This window comes from Saccostrea echinata, unplaced genomic scaffold, assembly GCF_033153115.1.
Source record: "Saccostrea echinata isolate AGI-Se365-2 ecotype Australia unplaced genomic scaffold, CSIRO_AGI_Sech_v1 ptg000012l, whole genome shotgun sequence".
NCBI classification, from domain to species: Eukaryota; Metazoa; Mollusca; class Bivalvia; order Ostreida; family Ostreidae; genus Saccostrea; species Saccostrea echinata.
The window spans coordinates 18,487,928-18,508,137 of NW_026889761.1; the positions used below are offsets into that span (position 1 = coordinate 18,487,928).

The 20,210-nt window shown below is 34.3% G+C and overlaps 3 protein-coding genes across 3 annotated transcripts in view; 2 read left to right on the forward strand and 1 right to left on the reverse strand.

Annotated features, from left to right (window-relative positions):
- Positions 1-504: 504 nt before the first annotated feature.
- LOC133185464 (stabilizer of axonemal microtubules 4-like) lies at positions 505-8,042 on the forward strand. Its single transcript, XM_061320698.1, has 12 exons — positions 505-613; positions 1,254-1,493; positions 2,221-2,374; positions 2,602-2,724; positions 2,984-3,044; positions 4,244-4,356; positions 4,470-4,541; positions 4,642-4,743; positions 5,140-5,243; positions 5,598-5,768; positions 5,969-6,136; positions 6,832-8,042. Exons 2-12 carry the CDS (start codon positions 1,264-1,266, stop codon positions 6,905-6,907), a joined length of 1,374 nt encoding a protein of 457 aa, XP_061176682.1. The 5' UTR covers positions 505-613; positions 1,254-1,263; the 3' UTR covers positions 6,908-8,042.
- A 74-nt stretch (positions 8,043-8,116) lies between these two features.
- Positions 8,117-20,210, reverse strand: part of LOC133185475 (activating signal cointegrator 1 complex subunit 3-like) — an 86,858-nt gene continuing 74,764 nt past the window's right edge. Inside the window, exons 35-42 of the mRNA XM_061320722.1 lie at positions 12,226-12,337; positions 11,643-11,777; positions 11,097-11,152; positions 9,996-10,164; positions 9,414-9,565; positions 8,969-9,234; positions 8,777-8,868; positions 8,117-8,641 (exon numbers count right to left, since the gene is read on the reverse strand). Of these exons, the coding sequence (XP_061176706.1) occupies positions 8,315-8,641; positions 8,777-8,868; positions 8,969-9,234; positions 9,414-9,565; positions 9,996-10,164; positions 11,097-11,152; positions 11,643-11,777; positions 12,226-12,337 (1,309 nt within the window). The 3' untranslated portion in view covers positions 8,117-8,314. The remainder of the gene's footprint in view (positions 8,642-8,776; positions 8,869-8,968; positions 9,235-9,413; positions 9,566-9,995; positions 10,165-11,096; positions 11,153-11,642; positions 11,778-12,225; positions 12,338-20,210) is intronic.
- LOC133185621 (uncharacterized) lies at positions 14,692-19,272 on the forward strand. Its single transcript, XM_061320933.1, has 7 exons — positions 14,692-14,770; positions 15,002-15,082; positions 15,220-15,507; positions 15,774-16,109; positions 16,234-16,674; positions 18,984-19,068; positions 19,170-19,272. The coding sequence occupies exons 1-7, from the start codon at positions 14,692-14,694 to the stop codon at positions 19,270-19,272; spliced, it is 1,413 nt and encodes a 470-aa protein (XP_061176917.1).

The window sequence follows — 20,210 nt, forward strand, 5'->3', positions numbered from 1 at the left end:
TTCACTTCAAATTCATGGCAAAATGAACCAGAATAGCAAAAAGAAAAAGATTTTTTTCTCCTTTGTTCTATATTGGGAAGAGGATTGAAAGCAATGCTGTATTGATCTGGGGCCCGATTTACAAAAGAACTGACGACTAAGACCAAAATTTAGTTCTTGTTTATATAAATTTCAAATTCACATTAAATTGAAATGATTTTAAAATTTTTAAATAGAATGTAGAAAGATATTTTTACGCTAGCAATTTGAAACAGAATTATTATTTTTGCAAAATTTTACAATCAACTGAAGTTTTTGGCCTTCGTTGTAAGTTCTTTTCATTGTAGAACAGGCCCCTGATCTTTAATTCTTATAAGAATGACTCTGTATCTCAGCTTATCTTCATATATTTGGAATTTTACTAAGAATATGTACATCTTTGAGACTTCTTACATTTGAAGATTTTTTTTTTTTTTTTTTTTTTTTTGAATTTTTCTTTGTAAAAAATCATTAGATCCACCTAGCAGTACAAGTTGTTAGAGTTATCTTTCTTGATGATGCGTCATCATTTTTTGTGCACACTAGTGCACAGTTGCCTTTGACAACGATAAAGCTCCTGAGAAGAACCGGAAAGGTAAATATTGTTAGTTTCGTCTCTGTTTGCTTTAAATAAGGTAAGATTGTTGAAGAGATTTTAAATTAGTGTCTTATGTCACATTGAATGTACAAATGTGTGATAACTGACTTGTTAAACACCGTTGTTATTGTAAAAGACTGTCCAATATTTACCTTGTACTTTGAGTATTACAGTAGCAAGGTAAACCATCCTAGATTAGCCTAATTTTGACGACGTCTTTGAACTATAATTTGAAGTACCCCAATTTTAAATTTCTGATAAAAGGGGGAAATCATAATTTTAGTGAATTGGACGGTTTTAAAATGTGCAAAATGTATTGCAATTATAATTAATCATCTTAATTCAAAGTTTGCATATATGCAAAAAGGCCTAACAAATATCATGCAAACATGTATGCCATGGAACTTAATGTTCATGTTGAATGTACCTGGTAAGTCACTAAGTGCCAGGTACATCTGTGACCTCTTCAAAAAGTATTGCATTTTTTTTTTCATTTCTTACTGAGTCAACTCTGGATAATGCAAATTAAGACCATAGTCCCAAAATAGTTAATATATACATTTTGTCACATTTGTGTGAAAAATAGGTGAACATGCTCTAATAGTGAGAGAGATAAAATATTTATTTATTCTGTTAGAACAGTCAATATGGGGCCACTCCCACAAGGTAGTAGAAATGTACACATCATGGCTAGCCAGGGTCCGGACATCAACATGATGAAGTTCTACAACACAACAAATTCCACCACGTACGGTCGATATTACGATAAGTTCAAGCCACGTCCAGGTCGGCACACAGGAACAGGATATCTGTCAAATTTCCGACCTGCTGTTTATTATAACCAGCGTCTGGACGAAGTGGACAATCCTGTCCTTAGGTACATTCCAGAGTCCATATGTTAAAAAAAAATGATTTGTAGCATAAGTGAACATATCATAATGTTGTCTTTGCTGGCCAAGTGTTTCCGCAATGACTTAATATCTTCATATGATGAGACATATTAACACATGCCTTAAGAAGCTGTGGCTAGATTGGTAATTAACTAGTTGTTCGGGTTTAAATCCATACATTAATTGTCATAATTCAGCTCCTGATCATTAAAGAATACACTTTAACTACCATTGTTTAGTCCATCCAGCTATGAAAAAAGTTTATTCAATGATGGCATTACGTTCCATCCAGGGGAGTTTTAGGTAGACTGCATATTATTTAATTGAATGTAGAGTCTAGAATTTAGGAGGGTTATTTAAGCTTTCAAACTTTTAAGTTGCAGTTTTAGTTCCCAAACATTTATTATAGCTTCCTGTTAAAGTCTTTAATAAACTGTATGTGAACTTATTTTAGCAATTCATATTTTTATGCCATAGGGACAATCCTTTGTATACCAATTTATAAATACTGTCAAAGTTAGCAAAAGAATTATTCATATAAATATAATACAGTGAAACTCAGTTGTAGCAAAATCCTGGTGACCTGTGAATTTACTTCACTATGTATCTATAATTTATTATATCTGCATAACACAAATTTCTTAATATAGAGTGAATTTGCAGATATCAATATTTTTTATTGTGTAAAAAAAAAAATTATTTATATTTTTTTAGTAAAATTTGTGCAAAGAATTACCACAGTGTGACGGAGCTCCACTTCCAGCCTTACAAAGAAAACACTGGAACCGAACCACTGCCAGGAAACGTCCATCAAAAGGGGTCAGGGTTTGTCCGACAGAAACCCATCACTAACCCAACTGTTGGAGAAGTAAGCAACATGAGCACAAACAGATATAAACTCCAAACAAATGAAATTCATACATTTGATTTACCAACTAATTTTGTTAAAATCAAATTAATGTTGTCAATAAAATTTGGTCAAAAAATGTCATGCTTTATGTAAAACTTTTGAATTCCTAATGTTAATTACAAACCTTTATAGTACGAAACAATTATATATTTACATGGACATAGTTGATGATTTGTCTGTTTTAGGTAAATGGAGTGTTTATTGACACCCGAGCTGCCTCTGCCCCGAGTGATATCCTTCCTAAGAATAAACCTCGCCTACACACTCTCAGACCCAAGGACCCTGTAGAACTAGAGAATAATGGATACGTAAGACTGCATTCATGTATCTTAATTACTTATTTTTGTCAGGCAGTAGATGCTTTTCATTCTGGAAAGAAAGAAACTGTGATTGCATGGTTTCTCTGAGCCCAGAGTTTTTTTTGTAAAGGATATATAATATAAAAAATAAGTTTGAAACGTACTGCTGGAATTTTAATTAAACATACCATAAATTACAATGAGTTAAAAGATATATATCCCAGAGCATGCAGTAATAAAATGTATACGAATTTTTTTTTAATTTCAGGGTCCAAAGTATATGCTTTCTGAAACCAAGCATCAATTTCTGGGAGAACAGCCAGACAGAAGTAAGGGGAAAAAACTTGTTCATGAAATATATGTAATGTTTTTAACCATTGTAAATGCACTGAATGTATGACTTTATGTGTCGCTAATCTCAAGTGTAAATTAGCTCACAAACACTGTGTTGATTGAAATTGTTCTCTATGACATTGTGTGTGTGCACAAGTTGAATTGAGCAGTCTGAAATCTAGATCACTGTTTGTTGTTGTAAAATGGAATTGATGTTTTTTTGAATTTGAATTTTACAGAGATTCATGGTAAGATATAGATCATATCCTTGAGATGAAATGATGATCTAGTTAAAAATTGGGAATATTTGGGGAATTAAGAGATTCTTAAAAATATATTTGCTACAATTATCTTATTTAATACTTGTTGAGTTTGGATATTCAATCATATTTTATGCTTTTGCTTGTACACATAATGATTCAATAATTTACTTGACAGTCTTATTTTGGTGGGTCTTGAGAAAAATTAAATTATACATGTACAATCCTATTGACACCAGAGAAAAATCGTCATTTCATCTCTTAAATAACATGTTATATCTTCTCTCTGATTAGTTATCCCCTATCTTAATGGTTTCCCAACTATTTTTGAAATTTATTTTTTTTTCATCTGCTTAACAGTAGCTTTTCAAATCTTGCAATTTCCTCTTTAATTTCTTTTCTTTTCTTTTTTTTTGTATTTGTTACATACATACATTATCAAATTCTGCATTACTGTGTCAGGGTCTGTTACATTTCTACTGAAGGTAACCATACTTTATATTCTATTAGCTATGCATGACTCACAAGCCCTCGGAAATGTTCATCTATACATTTATTAAGAAAAATATACTAATTATGGTATTATGCATGTAAATTCATGTAGAAATTCATTGACAGTATCAATCTAGTTACAATTTAGCATGCTTTTATTTCTTTTTGCATTTACCTATATAAGTATCTATGGCTCCACCCCTTGTAGAGTGTAGGATCAAGCATTAGTTTATTGTAGTGTTTTAGTCTTCAGAAATTTATAATACCTGTATCAGCCTATTTTCATGTAGATTGCATACATTTTTTGTAGATGATGGTAGAATCATAAGTAATCAGTCCTCGTATATGCCGAATGGAAATTTTAATAGTCATGGATTGCCATCATTGCTGACTTCTTTATCTGATATAAAGTATTTTATTCTAATAGTGTGTTTGTATTATAGTGGATTTGACCAACAAGACTGTTGGCCCACATGAAGAGAGTGGATTCACGCATGCTTATAATGTAGAACCAATCACATACATCCCAGGGTCACCTCACAAAAATGACCTTCCGGTGAGTTGTGTTCCCTTTACTGTTACCAGTAAACGTTATTCCAATTTCCTTTGTCTTTCTCTATGGCTGTAAGGTCTCTAAACCTTTGCTAATTACCTGACCTTCTGTTACAGGGTTGGGCTACAGGGCGACCTACTGGTAGTAGCATAATGAAAACTCATTTCTTACGATCAGAGTATCCCAAGGTAGGTAAAAAGATTCTGTATATGCCTGAATAACTCAACAAAACATTGTGTCAATACAACTTGAACCTTTTTAAAAAGTTGTTCTGATGATCATTAACAGGGTAATGAGCCTTTCCCAGTGTTGTCTCATGGTGCAGAGCGTGGAACGGGATTCACCCGAGAGAAAGCTAAACCTCTGTATGTCAACAGAGTCATGGCAGATGTAAGTCTACTCCCACTGAATCCTGTGATGTAAAAATTGAACCACAAAATTAAAAGATATTTTTGTTAAAGGTAGAATGACTATTTCCTCAATTAAATGAACCACAAAAAAGTAAACCATTTCTGTTTAAAGAAAAAATGAACCTGTGTTCTTTTTTTTTTTTTTTTTTTTGTGGAATGATGACAATTTTTAAATCAAATCATTGGAGAAAAAATTAAATATTGAAGCAAATTTATCACACATGCAGAACTGAGACTAATTATTCCTGAAGGTGAAATTTTGTAAAGGAAATACGCTCACTAATTTTGTATTTTCTCTTTAGACACAAGTTTATTTGTCCTTAAAGTACTGAGTACTCCTGTAGCTATTGCATCATCACTATTTATATTTTATTAGGCCTATGACAGGGCAGAGAACATTCCCTCCATGAGACTGGACAAAACAAAGAAGGTGGACCCCACAGAGTATCTCAATATGCAGAATCCTAACAACCATTCCAGGTAAAGGCCAGTAACTCTTAACCCTCCCCCCAAAAAACAAGTAAATCAGCTATAAAAAGAGAGAATTTTTTCCACTAACATTGAAATAAAATCATTTTTGTAGTATAATCCATGTGGAAATAATCTAAACTGCAAAAAACATTAGACAGTTTAATTTTACTTTGTTTCTAGAAAATTTGAAATGCTTTATAGAATATGCAGTGTGTATATGGTGTAGAATTTGATGCATGTTACATTAATTTTTAGTTAGATTTGGTGTGGTATTACATTGAGGAATACAGGGCCTCTGTCATTATTATTATTCTGCATGATAAATCTGATCAAATTTTAATATACGACTTACTTTTTGTGCAGCATTACAATGAAGATGTACCAGGGACAACAGCGGCCATCTCCCACAGAGGCTGACCGACTCAACACCACATCCGTGGGTAACAAAGAGTTGTCTGGCTATAGCGAGAATAACGACAGATTTGTCGCCCAGTCTGATGATTACAAGAGGTTCACCACTCACTACGATACCAGGTCTATTATTTATTGCTTCTAGAATTGTTCAGCAAACAAACAAAAAGTGACACAAGATACATGTATTCAGTTTTTTACTTGCAGTAAATGCAGGACATTATAAGGAATATGTATCTTAAGACATTTATTTACTTATGGAACATATGCAAGCTTAAAGTTCATGTTATAAAAGATTACATGAAGTTTTCTCTGTGTTAAAGGTTTGGACCAGACCCCACCCCTGTGGGTAAGGACAGAGAAGGCCACACAAGGGGAGCTGTACAACAACAGAAACTGGACGGATTCACCAAGAGCACCGCTGTCCACTCTTATGGACCTGATGTCCAGTCTACAGCCACATTAAGGAGGCTGGAGCCATACGTAGCCAGGTATGATAATATGGAAAAATGTATTCCCTACTTAAGCCAAATCTGTTCTCTTTCTGCAAGCACAGTCAAATATTTTGTTTGAACGTGTATCAAAATTACAATTTACAAAAGCTTGGATAGCCTACTCCTTTGGAGAAACCTTTGATATTCAACAACTGAAGTTTGAGGTACAGAAGTTCAGTTAAACTTAGAACTTGATTTCAGACGAAATGAGTATAAATTAATCTTTGATTCAAGTCCTGGTTAAAGATAGATTTTAAACTTACACAGAATTATTACACCAAATGTTTTTGTGAGACTATAGAAGTTTGTTTGTTGTTTAACATCCCTCTCGAGAATTTTTCACTCATTTGGAGACGCCACCACTTGCCTGTGGAGGGCTGCAAATTTATGGTCTCATCTGAAGGACTGGTCTCCATGTCCCACAGTGGGACTCAAACCCAGGACGTAAGGATCAACTCCTTACTCTGTGACTCTAGAGCAAATGCTCTAACCACTGCGCCACATGGGCAATAACGATAGAGGTGGCAAATTTATTGTTGGAAAGATGTATTGGATTTTTATTCAACAGTCTTGTATATGCAATCACGTGATGATAAGGATAGATGTCCAAAAAATATTCCTTATCTATTATTATAGAATAAAAATAAATAACCTCTGTATGTGAAGTCTTATGCATGTCTTTCTTTTCACAGGAGTATAAAAGCTCGAGATGTTTTCTACGATGATCACACACACGACATGAAGACACACTCTGTAGTTGTATCATAATGAAGAGGAAGAGCATAAGAAGATATGTTAATTAACGATAGGGACAGTAAATAACTGCTGGTCATAAAGTCATTGCAATATTAATTATGTATGCAGGTCTTAGCTGAACACGGTATGGAGGATTATAAACTTTATATCCCCACACGTATTCAGCAATTTTTTTCTGACAAAGTGTTTAAGAAACCATTTTTATTTTGTTAAGTTTTAGATTGTGTCTTGATAAACATAATATTTTTACCCCAATATTATTTTACCCTGTTCTATATTTGATTAAGTGCTGTAGTCCTCTGTAGGTATGTGATCCCCTTCAGTATTATATCTGTTCATTGTTTGCAGCTCTATTCTGGACATCATCCATTCAGACAATTTGTGTCATTTTCTTTTTCGACTCAAAGAGTCTGCTGGATGATAATACAGGCTGCTGCTTTGTCAAATTTCTCTATAATATATTCTACTGTCTCAAAATAGGACTGTGATACTTTTGTTAAATGTTTTTAACAATCATGTTTTGTAAATTTTGTTATTTTTTTTTTTTTTTTGACAGGGTTTCCATGTTTGTTATGGCCGTTGGTGTATTTAACAAACTGTTAAGAATTTTGTACTATTATTTAAATCTTTACCTATTTCTAAGGGTAGTAGACCACACTTTGCTATATTACACACAGGATGGAGGAAAGCCTCTTCTTCCTTCCTGTATTTACAGGATAGAAAACTCGGGAGTTTTCCTTGCTGTATTATGTTGCTGTATTTTACAGGATAGATAACTCGGGAGTTTTCCATGAGGAATTATGTTGCTGTATTTACAGGATAGAAAACTCTGGAGTTTTCCTTGCTGTAGTATGTTGCTGTATTTTACAGGATAGAAAACTTTGGAGTTTTCCTCACTGTATTATGTTGCTGTATTTTGCAGGACAGAATTTTTTTTCCCTTTGCTGCATGATTATGCTGCTAATTGTGTATATTTGAAAGTATACACAATACTTACAATTCAGATGATTTATATATATATGATGTGATTTTATAGGAATGTTTTGTCAGAAAATTGTACGTGTTAAGGTTATTATAATGCATGCCCATCAGAACTTATTTCACTGAAAAAAAAGGTGTACACATAATAAAGTCAGTGAAAATCTAACCTGCTCATATTTTCACTCTTTTATTTTTATTTTATTTGGAAGGTTTGAATTTGTTGTCAAAGAGAAATAGAAATTAGACAGCTTCATGATTTTAATGTCTAAACAGTAATAACAACAATTTCAGCATGATTTTTATGAAGAAATTCACAGATCCTTTATTTTGATTGAGAATCAATCAACAGTGACTGTCACACCCTCATATAGTTTGATTTATAGACACCCTATCCAGTATATCACAGAACACATAGTATAAATCCAGACATCCAAGTCATCAGGATTCCTCAAAATCCAGATCATCCAGTTCATTTGCTATTTCTGTGTTGACTTGTGTCTCTATACTGGCTGGAATAACATCCAGACAAATATCATACTGCTGATCCAGTCCTAAATAGGAATCGCTCATTAAGTACAGGGTGTAGATCACACGCCCTGTGTTCTCTGGGGTATAGATGGCCAATGACTGTTTGGATGAGCCCCTGATGTAACTAACTCTCTTCAGAGCCATCACTTCATGATTCTCAATGTCTCCCACAATAAGAAACCAGCCCTCATCCTTTAGCTTTGGAAATCGAGGGGCATGAGCCTTACTCTCTCTCTTCTGAAAACAAAAAATAACATGCTTGTACAAAAAACAGATACCTTTGTCAGTATCACAGAACAGGAAAAACACGGTCACCCATTGCATGTAGTGGTTAAAATCAAACATACTAATGTTGCTGTTGAGTGGACTGACCTTGAGTTTGTTGATTCTTTGTAAGCTGACCTCTATGACATACTCCTGGTCAGCATGCACCTGAATCCAATCACTGTCTGGTCTTCGACCACCTGTGTTACAAAATTCTCTCATTCAGAACACTAAACTCAGCAGTATATATTAATTATCACAGCAAACAGTTGATAATATTCTCCTTTTATTGTCCTTTACCTGTCTTTGATTTGTTGACCTTCCTGGCTTCCTGTTGACCTACACCTCCTTCCCACCAACCTTTGACCTCTATGTTGACCTGTATCTGAGGGAGGGTCCCAATGACCTGGTAGAGCTGGTCGACCTGATTCCTCTGCATATCATCCCCAAGCAAGGCCATTACAGCATCAAACTTCCCATCACACACGGCAAGGAATTCTGGGAGGGTTTGAATAGGGCCTTGAATATCGGGGAATCCTTTTTTCTTGGCTCCTCCCCCTCTGGGTCTTGAAATAAAAAGGAATGCAAAAGAATTTCACAAAGAATTCTCTGTTTATACTCATATCCATTTAACATTAGCTCTACTTATACCTTGAGCTATAAATGAAGTGGCAAAAGGCAAATCACACAGCCAGGACATGTGGCCTTACTATATGAATACCTAAAGAATGACAGAGTTGTGTACCTTAGGCAACTGAGATGATATGGAGTCATATGAGGTAAGGTCAGGAGGGCACTGTCATGGTACCATCGACCCTGAACAACCATCTGAATGAGCTGTGTAATTCTAAGGGAGGTCACTAGCCAGCCCTCATCTGCACTGACATCCAGCATGGCCTAAAAATGATTCAGTTTCAGATATTACCAATGTGTATCCTTGAATGAAGCCCCCAATCAATTAGGGAAATAGATTGCTGACTTTGTTCACTTTTGGCTAAAGTAAGTTTTCAGTATTTTTAGCCAAAAAAAAAAAATTTAAAAAAAAATGGAAAAAGACAAAAATCTTTTGTGTTTATCAATCCAAAACTAGTAATATAAAATTCAATACCTGAAAACAAAGTTTCATTCATTTTTAAGAAGTATGATAAATCATTAAATACAGTCAAGCTTGGGTAATCCAGATGTCAATAATTTGGATACTTCATCTTTCATCATTACATTTCAGTAATCCATCAGCTTCATTAATATGGACGATTCTCTTGGGAACAAAAGTATCCAGATGAATGAAGCTCGGCTGAATTAAGAACCTCTTTATAAAATAAGTTACCTGGAGAATTCGGATAGCCTGGTCCAGTACAGACTTGGTATCTGTATTGTAGTCTGTGGAGGGTAGGGGCAGCTGACCAAAATGGCACTGTAACAGTATGTGGGTTTTGGTGTGGGAGGAGTCATAAGTGTGGGGGTTCACTTCCAGAGGTACCTTCTGGGCAAGCTCACTACAAAAAAGTATATGTCAACTAATGACCACAAAATAGTAAATATAACTATATAGCATCTTGTGCTACACTCTTAAAACTAGAACTGTCCAAAAGGGATTAATATCTACAGTGTATCCATAGATGCACTATAAATATCGGTATTCAAGTTTGGTTGAAATAAACCTTGAACTGACCCGAATACTACCAAGATTAACTTTACATCTAGATGTAGATGACTTACCTGTTAATCTGGTCCTCATTGTGACATACCTGTTAATCTGGTCCTCATTGTTTCTGACCTTAGATGACTCACCTTTTAATCTGGTCTTCACTGTGTATGACCTTAGATGAATTACTTGTCAATTTGGTCCTCATTGTACCTGACCTAAAGATGACTTACCTGTCAATCTGTTCCTCATTGTGTCTGATCTGTAGATGACTTATTTTTTAATCTGGTCCTCATTGTATCTGATCTGTAGATGACTTACCTGTCAATCTGGTCCTGGTTAGGTCTGACCTATAAATAACTTACCTTTTATGACCTTAGATTACTTACCTGTCAATCTGGTCCTCATTGTGTCTGACCTTAGATGACTTACCTGTTAATTTGGTCCTCATTGTGTCTGACCTGTTGATGACTTTTCTGCTAATTTTGTCCTCATTTATGTATGACCTTGGATGACTTACCTGTTAATCTGGTCCTCAATGAACCTGACCTGTAAATGATTTACATATTAATCTGGTCCTGGTTAGGTCTGACATGTAAATGACCTACCTTTTAATCTGGTCCTGGTTAGGTCTGACCTAACCATGACTTACCCTTTAATCTGGTCCTCATTGAGCATGACCTTAGATGACTTACCTGTTAATTTGGTCCTCATTGTGTCTGATCTGTAGATAACTTACCTGTTAATTTGGTCCTCATTGTGTCTGACCTGTAGATAACTTACCTGTTAATCTGGTCCTCATTGTGTCTGACAGGTAACTGGGCATACTCCTCTGCATCCTACAAAGTCAAGTGTAAACAACAGAAAAGTCATAGGATTCATATGAATGAGTTGATACATTCATCATTTTCTTTATGTCAACTAAAAACAAGTTCTAGATCTTATATTATAGTCTTTGTAATGACTCTGATAAAGGTGTTAAAAAATGAGGTATATTTTCATGGAAGAAAGTTTGAGCATCCAGTGAAAAACTCATGTTTCCAAAATGGGTTGAAACTATACACCATATACTATGCTCAAACAGTATAAATTCAATATGCCTAAATCTTTGATCTAAATGGCATAAAAAATAATCATTTTCTCTACTGTCAACATAACTCAAAAAGATTGACCCTTTCTACTTCATTTCATTGATTAAATTGTAGAGAAAAATGTCTAATTTTGATAAATTACAATCTGTTGTCCATAAACCTAAAGACAAAGACAAGTTCACATGACTTGCACAAGTTACCATACATATACTGCCTTTAAAGATAAAGATGTACTTACAGAGAGTATCTGTATGAGGTCTGACATGGTACACTCTGCCTTGAGTTCATCCCTAAACATCCTCATGGTCTTGTGGTTCAGGTAATAATAGGATGCTATCCTCCCAAGAGTCAAAGGTCGCACACCCCTCTGATCCTGTAAAAACACAAAAGTAGGTTCAATGCAAGTTCTTGGGTTTGTGTCAAAGATAGGATATCTAATATTGCAGACTTGATGCAGTACTTACATCATCTATCTCAGTACTTACATCATCTATCTCAGTACTTACATCATCTAACTTAGTACTTACATCATGTATCTCGGTACTTACATCATCTATCTCAGTGCTAACATCATCTATCTCAGTGCTAACATCATCTATCTCAGTACTTACATCATCTAACTCAGTACTTACATCATCTAACTCAGTACTTACATCATGTATCTCGGTACTTACATCATCTATCTCAGTGCTAACATCATCTATCTCAGTACTTACATCATCTATCTCAGTACTTACATCATCTAACTCAGTACTTACATCATGTATCTCGGTACTTACATCATCTATCTCAGTGCTAACATCATCTATCTCAGTACTTACATCATCTATCTCGATACAATAGGAACACTCCAGCTCATATAGAGCCTTCTCCACAAGAGAGGACAGGAACTTGTTGATGGAGTCAAAATCTGTACCATCCAAGTTGTAATATCTGTAAAGAAAGAAAACACACTGATAACTTGGAAACACTGAAAGACTGTCACCAATAAGAGAAGGATTTGCTAGGGGCATTATTTTGTTCTTTCTTGAAAATTTATGGCCTATTTATTTTATTCTGCCCTTTACTCTGTCATTAATGTATACAGTACAACACAATTATTCTAAACCTTTTTATATTGATGTCCTGCTTGTAATGAAGTCATATTTGTCATGAAGTAAAATAAAATTAAGGTATTTTGACTTAGAATAACAAATTCTGGAAATAATTAACACACAGTACCAGAAGTTTGTTACCACCATAAATAACTGTACAACTGATTTAGGACTTTTTTTGTCATGCCTTGAAACTCTGTGTGTTTTATAAGGACAAAGTTCCGATTGAACCCCTATGACCCACTTTAAATTATGCCCTTTGGATTGTGTGTTAAAGTAAAATGAAGAGGAGATATTGTATTGTATCAAAACATCTAGTAGTGTGTTCTTTGGAAATGTTTTTGAACATTACATTGTACATTAATGTACAATGTTAATAGCAAGGGCTAAATTTCTTTAAGAATGTTTGGAACATTTGTTTGTACACATTTGCCCTGTCCACATAAAACTATATGTCTGATTATAAATGGGAATGAAGTGTTTAAGGGGATGAAGGACACATGGTCACATGACTCTGTTTAACTACGTCATAGTTTCCGTTTATATAAGTGCAAAACATGTAAAGCATCAGTTCTTGTATAATTTTTTGACAATTTTTTAATTTAAATTACCATCTTATATTGAAAAAATAAAAAAGTTTTAACATTCTTGTAAACATTAACAAATTATGAAAAAGATTGATCCACTCCTCCGTTTCCCTAAACTGTGCATCCAACAAGTTGGTGACGTCATACACGATCTGTTAGTACAGCAAGATCATACTCGATGAACACAGGGGTGGCATTATTATGTAAAAACAGGTCATAATCAGTATATGATGAAATATTTTGAGAAACGGGGAACACAAAATTTATTTTTGCATGACTGATCACGGAAATCTTATGTAGGTATATCTTATTTCGCTTTTTTAGCTTACATGTGACGTCATAGTTGGTTTTTCCCGTACTTGAGAAATGTAACATGACACGTTTTTGTCATGCTTATGTCCTCTTTAACAATGTCCTGTGAAATAATGAGGTCAGCTTTATCATTCGAAATTTTTACAGTTAATCAAGAATTTAAAGGATTTGCATTTCAACATAAATTAAAAAATATTGAATGATAGAATTTTTTGTAAATTACATTTTTTATTGTTTAAGTTGTCTTAAAAAGTGCGTAATTTTCCCTATCCATAAGCAGTGTGATATACAAAACTTGCTTTTTCGAATTTTAAATCCTAGTTATACATGTTATACTCTGAAATATTTTAAATGATACATACAATGGAAAATTAAAACTCCACTTAGATACTGTAGGGCATAGTATTTGTCATTCAATATCTCCAAAATAAGGTAAGAAACCTAATGATATAACTGCTTTAAGATATGTGGGACATACTTAATTAGAAATATACAAAATATGAAAAAAAATTGAAAGACAAATATTTTTTCAGCTCAAGGTCCTTCTCCTCCTTAAAGTAATCACAGTAGCATATCTGGAGGGATCAATACTTCTCACCCAAAAATAGGTAATAAAACATCTTAAATACAGTTGAACTTCGTTATCTCAAACACAGATATCTCGAATACCATGGCTATGTCAAAGTGATTGGGAAATCCTAACCATGTATTTCTAAAGTATTTTACCCTCGATATCATGAACCCTCAGATATCTCAAAGTTTTTTCTCGGTCCCTGATCGAGTTCAAGATAACAAGATTTGACAGTATTGAGAAACAGGATAAAATCTAGAGATTTGTAAAATGTTTAATAAGGAGTGACTTTATTATCTTTCATTTCGGAGATCTGTCAGTCTACACAGACATATTACAAACAGTACCTCCTGAAACTTTTAAAAGATTTTAAATAACCAAACATGTTATAAAAGTCCAGTGCAAAAGTTGAAAACGATTTAAAGAATAATGCAAATTTCTAAAGACACAGAGTTGGATTGATTCAGGACATAAAAAGGACATTACAAAGACTAAAATGGCAACCTTAACAAAACAACATGGCAAATTCCTGTCTGCCCTGACAATCCTATCTATAGAAACCAGGAAACAGAAATAAAATCCCCAAGTCTAAACCAAGAGTAACTGGACAATTGAGACACCAAACACAAAACTTCAGATATTTAAATCAATTGTTGACAGTTTTCATGGGATAATGAGATGAAGGACAGCCCTATAGTGTTAGGTATAAGATGACAAATAAAGATGGAGATGAGGACATTATGTGGGATAATTGATCGTAGGAAAGGTTTATTGACTCAGGCCTCAGAGGTGGTGAAAGAGGGTAACATCTTGACAGGCAAATGAAGAGCCTTTAAAAAAAGAAATTTACATTAAAGAAAAAGATCATGACAATATGAATTATGCTGAAACATAGGGAATATTTCTTTACCTATTTAAGGAACTGGACATAGAAATTAGAGAAATTTGACATTGGTGGGTATGGGAAATGTTACAAATTCTAAGGAAATTTGATAGATATTTGAAAATGTGCTAAGTATACAATGTAATACAGTGATATGGACGAAAAACATGAAAACATCAATCTTTTCTATTACCTTTGCTATAATTGGATGGACTGTCCTGCTTCAAAGAGGTAAGACTGAAATGTCATTAATTAAAATCTCTTTTAAGAATATTCTTTGATAATCTGAGATGTTCTAAGAAACATCTCTAGAAAATGACTTGTTGATATCGAGTTTTGTAGAATTTAGTGCTGTTATGTCTATGTAGTATCAAGATGCAGAGAAGTGTCGCAGTGTGCTGGTAAGGAGATAAGTCTAGATTGTTCTAGTCCAGACTGGCTGATTCAAGTGGATTACGAGATTTATGGATACAACCAATCACAGAACTGTGTTGTGTCAGGGGACATCTGTACAGACACCGAATTTCTCAATCCGCCCAGTGTTAAGTACTGTAATGGCAGACCTTCCTGTACCTTCACTGTACCAACAGATCAGTACATGACAGTATGCAAGGAAAACGCGACCTCCCTTAAAGTCATATACCAATGTGTGGCAAGTATGTAGTGCTCCAATGTTTCTTTGCTAAGTGCACTATGAGAATTTAACCCAGGTTCTATATGAAACCCTGCATGTTATTTCTTTTTCATAAAAAAAATAATAAAAAATAAAAAATGCAAAAATTGCTATACAGTAAAGTCAACCCATTAGATTTTTTCTTAACTTCTTGCTCTCAAAAGAGTTGTTTGAAATTCCTTTATATTCACATGATCATGTCATTTCTAAGTCCTTGTCTTCTTTTGTTTACCAACTGGAACCCTGCAGAGTCTCAGAGTTTTGACATGTGTTCTGATTTTCTGGAGATGTACAGATCCACCTTCTATCTAACCTCACCTCTATACCCAGTCCCAAAAATATCCCCTGTCAGATGTTCCTGTGACATCACAGGTGAGAACATGGATGTTCGGACACTGGAACAGACCAAGGCGTCGCTAAGTCCAGTGGTGTACATACTCGCAACTGACACCAGCACTAAACACATCACAAAACTCAGCATCATCAACAGACTGGAGTTTGCTAACATCTCTAGTCTAGAGGTCTTACTGGACAACAGGTATCCGCAGCAGGAATTCAGACTTTGGCTCAAACTCACGGGCAATGGTGGGTTAATGAACTTCTTCAGAAATTTTCATGTGAAAACTCCCGCAGAAAACTTGGTAATGAGTCAAAATATAATGCAAGGAGACTTAAAGCTCTCACATTTATTGAAATTTTTACATTACAGGTATGGCTATCAAATGTGGCTCTCCTGTAATACCGTCAGCCGTTAGCAGTTCACAAATTGACATGTCAACTCACGACAGTTACCTCCCCTCTAGTATATTCAGCACTTCATCTCTAGAACTTTTCTCTTCTTATGATGACATAAATGTGACTGCTCTACCTAACAGCACCCTGAACTTTAATATAAATACTTCCTCCGAGTCTATGATAGCTGTAAAGAGTTATCTCTCCTCATCAACAGTTGACACAGTGTTGACAGTGTCTGTGATAACCGAGAAGAGTTACCTCCCTTTGTCAACAGTGGACTCAGTGCTGACCAAGTCTATAACTGAGAAGAGTTACCTCTCTTTGTCAATAGTCAATTCAGTGCTGCAAACAGCTACAGTAACTGTATCCTCTGTGTCTATTACAGGAAAAAGTTCACAGAGAATTAGCCAATCAGGTAATTACTAATGACCAGCTCAGCCAATCAGAGGTTATTGATTAGTTCTGTCCATATTAACCACACAAATCATTAGGAATGAACAAATTTGCATATCTGATATTGAATTAAAAGCATGCAGTTACTATGCAGAGCTGCTTTTGTCTTTCTTTTAAAATATTTAATTAACAACATAAATATTATCACTAATAATGTTATTCAGTCTGCTAGAAATCATTGCATGAGTTTTTTCCCCCTGCAAAATTTATAAAGTGCAAAAGATTTATAACATTCCATATGTTTAATTTGTAGGATGCTTTCCTGGCACTGTTACTTTATAGTTTTGTTGTTTAAACTTTTACTGATATACCTAAAACATATTTGATTTTTTATGACCCCTATAGCTTCCTATGGTTATTTTGGCTGGCTTCTTAATTTAAAGTTATATACCCTTTTTTTTTAAAAGAAAAAAATTTGACTGTCTTCCTGGAGTTTTTCACTTTTTAGAACTTGATTTAGCTGTCACCCTTGGAATATTTTCTAGCTCACCTGAGCCGAAGGCTTAAGTGAGCTTTTCTGATCAAAATTCAGTCGTTGTTGTTGTTGATGTTGTTATTGTCATCGTAAACTTTTCAAAATTTCATCTTCTCCAGAACCACTAAGCCAATTCCATCAAACTTTGCACACAGTATCCTTGGGTGGAGGAAATTCAGATTTGTTCAACGGAAGGGCCACACCCTCTTCCAAGGGAAGATAATTAAGAAATAGTGAAAAATTGAGTGGGGTCATTTAAAAATCTTCTTTTCAAGAACCACTGGACCAAAAAAGGGGAAACTTTTGTGAAAGCTTTCTGACATAGTGTAGATTCAAGTTTATTCAAACCATGACCACTGCGAGTACGGTGGACCAGTATGGGCAATCAGAGTTTCACATAGGAATATATAGGAAAAATCTTTAAAAATCTTCAGTATTCTCAAGAATAGCAAAGCCATGATTAGTCATTTTTAAATGGATGTATCCTCAAGCTGTGTAGATCCAAGTTTGTTCAAATCATCAAATGGGTAGGGTGGGGCCACAATGTTTTACTTAGAAATATATACTGTAAAAGCATAAACATTCATGGGGGATTATATTTCATTTATTTCATTGTTAACAATTACCAACAAAATTGAACCCCACATGATTTTTTATATGACTATATACTGAATAGGGTTACTTTCAAAACAATGAAATTTTATGCCAATGACACCTTTTAGATGACAAATCAACAAAATTTTATCCCCATGAAAATTTGTGTTTCTTCAGTATGAAAAATCTTTTTATAATTTTTTCTTGAGATCACAGCAAAGACATGATTACTCAAAGAGCTAGGTTCACTTTATGCATAAAATGGCCCTGTCCTTATATCAATTAATTGACTATCACCCTCTGTCCCATTTCATATATCAAAATAAAGTAGAAACTTAGTGCTTTCAATTCCTACAATGAAATTTCTTTTTGAGAATCCGGGTATTGGAAAACAGGCTTTAAGAAAATGCAATGTTCTTGAATTTTGCAGAAAACGTGTATTTGACTACCTTCAGAAAAGAATTAAAATATAAGCACAGCCCACGATCCAAAAATTAAAATTTGCTTTGTGATCTTCAAACACAGATCTTTTATTATATAATTGCATATTTTGGATCAGAGGTTGTGCTCTATATGAAATATTGAAAAAGTACCTCAATTTTTTTGGCCATTTTTAAGGAAATTTACAGGATATGGGAAAAATGACACATTTTATGACATCATAATGCATTGACTAAAGAGAAAATTATGTCATGTTCAATAGATACACGGTCACCAAGAGTCCAAGTTATAAATACTACATTTTCAACCAAAACTGAGCAGTTTCAATTTTTCAGAAATTCTCAGGACCAAAAAAGGCCCTAAGTGGCTCTTGCTCTTTATGTACAAGCATCCTCAGATAGTAAAAATTCAAGTTTGTTCAAATCATGACCCCTGGGGGTAGGATGGGACCACAATGGGTGATCAAGGTTTACTTCAGAATATATAGGGAAAATCTTTAAAAAAAAATCTTCTTCTCAAGAACAGTAAAGCCATGAATAGTCATATTTATATGGAAGCATCCTCAGGTAGTGTAAATTTATATTTGTTAAATGACCCTTGGGGGGTGGGGCCACAATATGTGATTGAAGTTTTACATAGGAATATATACAGAAAAAAGAGCAGAAGGACCATAGTGACTCAGGTGAGCCTTGTGGCCCCTGGACCTCTTGTTCTACAATTTGTTGTACTGTCTGATGTCTACAGGTTGTTTTTATTTGTAGGTGAGGTTATATTAATTGCTGTGATCGCCTCAGTTTGCGGTCTCTTCTTCATCATATTCATTGTTGCTACTATTCTTATTTGCAGGTAAGACAGAAGTCTATAAATAAGCTATATTCCCAGTTATGCAATAACTTAAATGTTGTCTGTTGATGTTACAATGAAATAACAATGAGGTCTGTTTGCAGGAAGAAAAATGAAGATGTTTCTGAATCTAGAGAAAATATACACCGACCTGGCAGGAATGTTATAGATGCTTATGAACAAAATGATTTCACTGTGAACTTCTAGTATTCTTGTAAAATAAAGTTCTTTTAAGAGACCATTTCAAAAACCTTTTAACAAAACCAACATCATAATATACAGATGATCTTCCATACCTCATGCATTAAAATCTTGAACAACATGGATATGTTGAAAGGATTATGAAGGTCCAATTTCATCTAGTTTAACTTCAATATCTTGAATCCTTGAATATCTTGAAGTTTTTTTTCTTGGCCACAGTGAGTTTGAGATAATGAGGTTTTACTGTATAGGATATGGTCATCAATGTAATGTACATGTGGCACTTACTCTTATGAAATGTTGACCATCCAAGTTGTATAAAAAACAAAAACTCAAAAGTAAAACTATTGTAGCACTGGGATATGCAAATGCCGCTGATGCTTAGAATTCCAGAATAGACAGTTTTCTCACATACAAATATGCAAATGAGACTGTTACATGTGTACACAATGCCAACACATCAGTAATGATGTTTTAATGTGGCATCATTCAGGCTGATAAAATCATTCCACATTCCACACTCGGCCTTCTATGCCAACTTTTACACTACGCCATGAGATGCACTGCTGCTGATATTGTTATGCACCGGAGATAAACAAAACACCTGGAACCGCGCCAGGTACGCAGATTAGCTTCTACTATTTTTACTACCATAGTTACAACTGGGGTGAAAAATGGAATTCGGAACATAAACTAATTCTGACCTTAATACAATATGAATGACATTGTGGATAATATTTACATTTCTTTTTATTCTCCACCTAAGAAGTTTACAAGGTTACCAGTTATTGTTTATTAATTACCTTCTTATTAAGTGCAGATTTGACACTTGTCTTTTGCAGGACTGCCAAAAAATCAACCATGTATTGGGATTGTTATTTTTCCCTCTACAGAAATGACTCGATCTTACTTTGCTAAATCTAAGATTATTTACTGCTGATTTT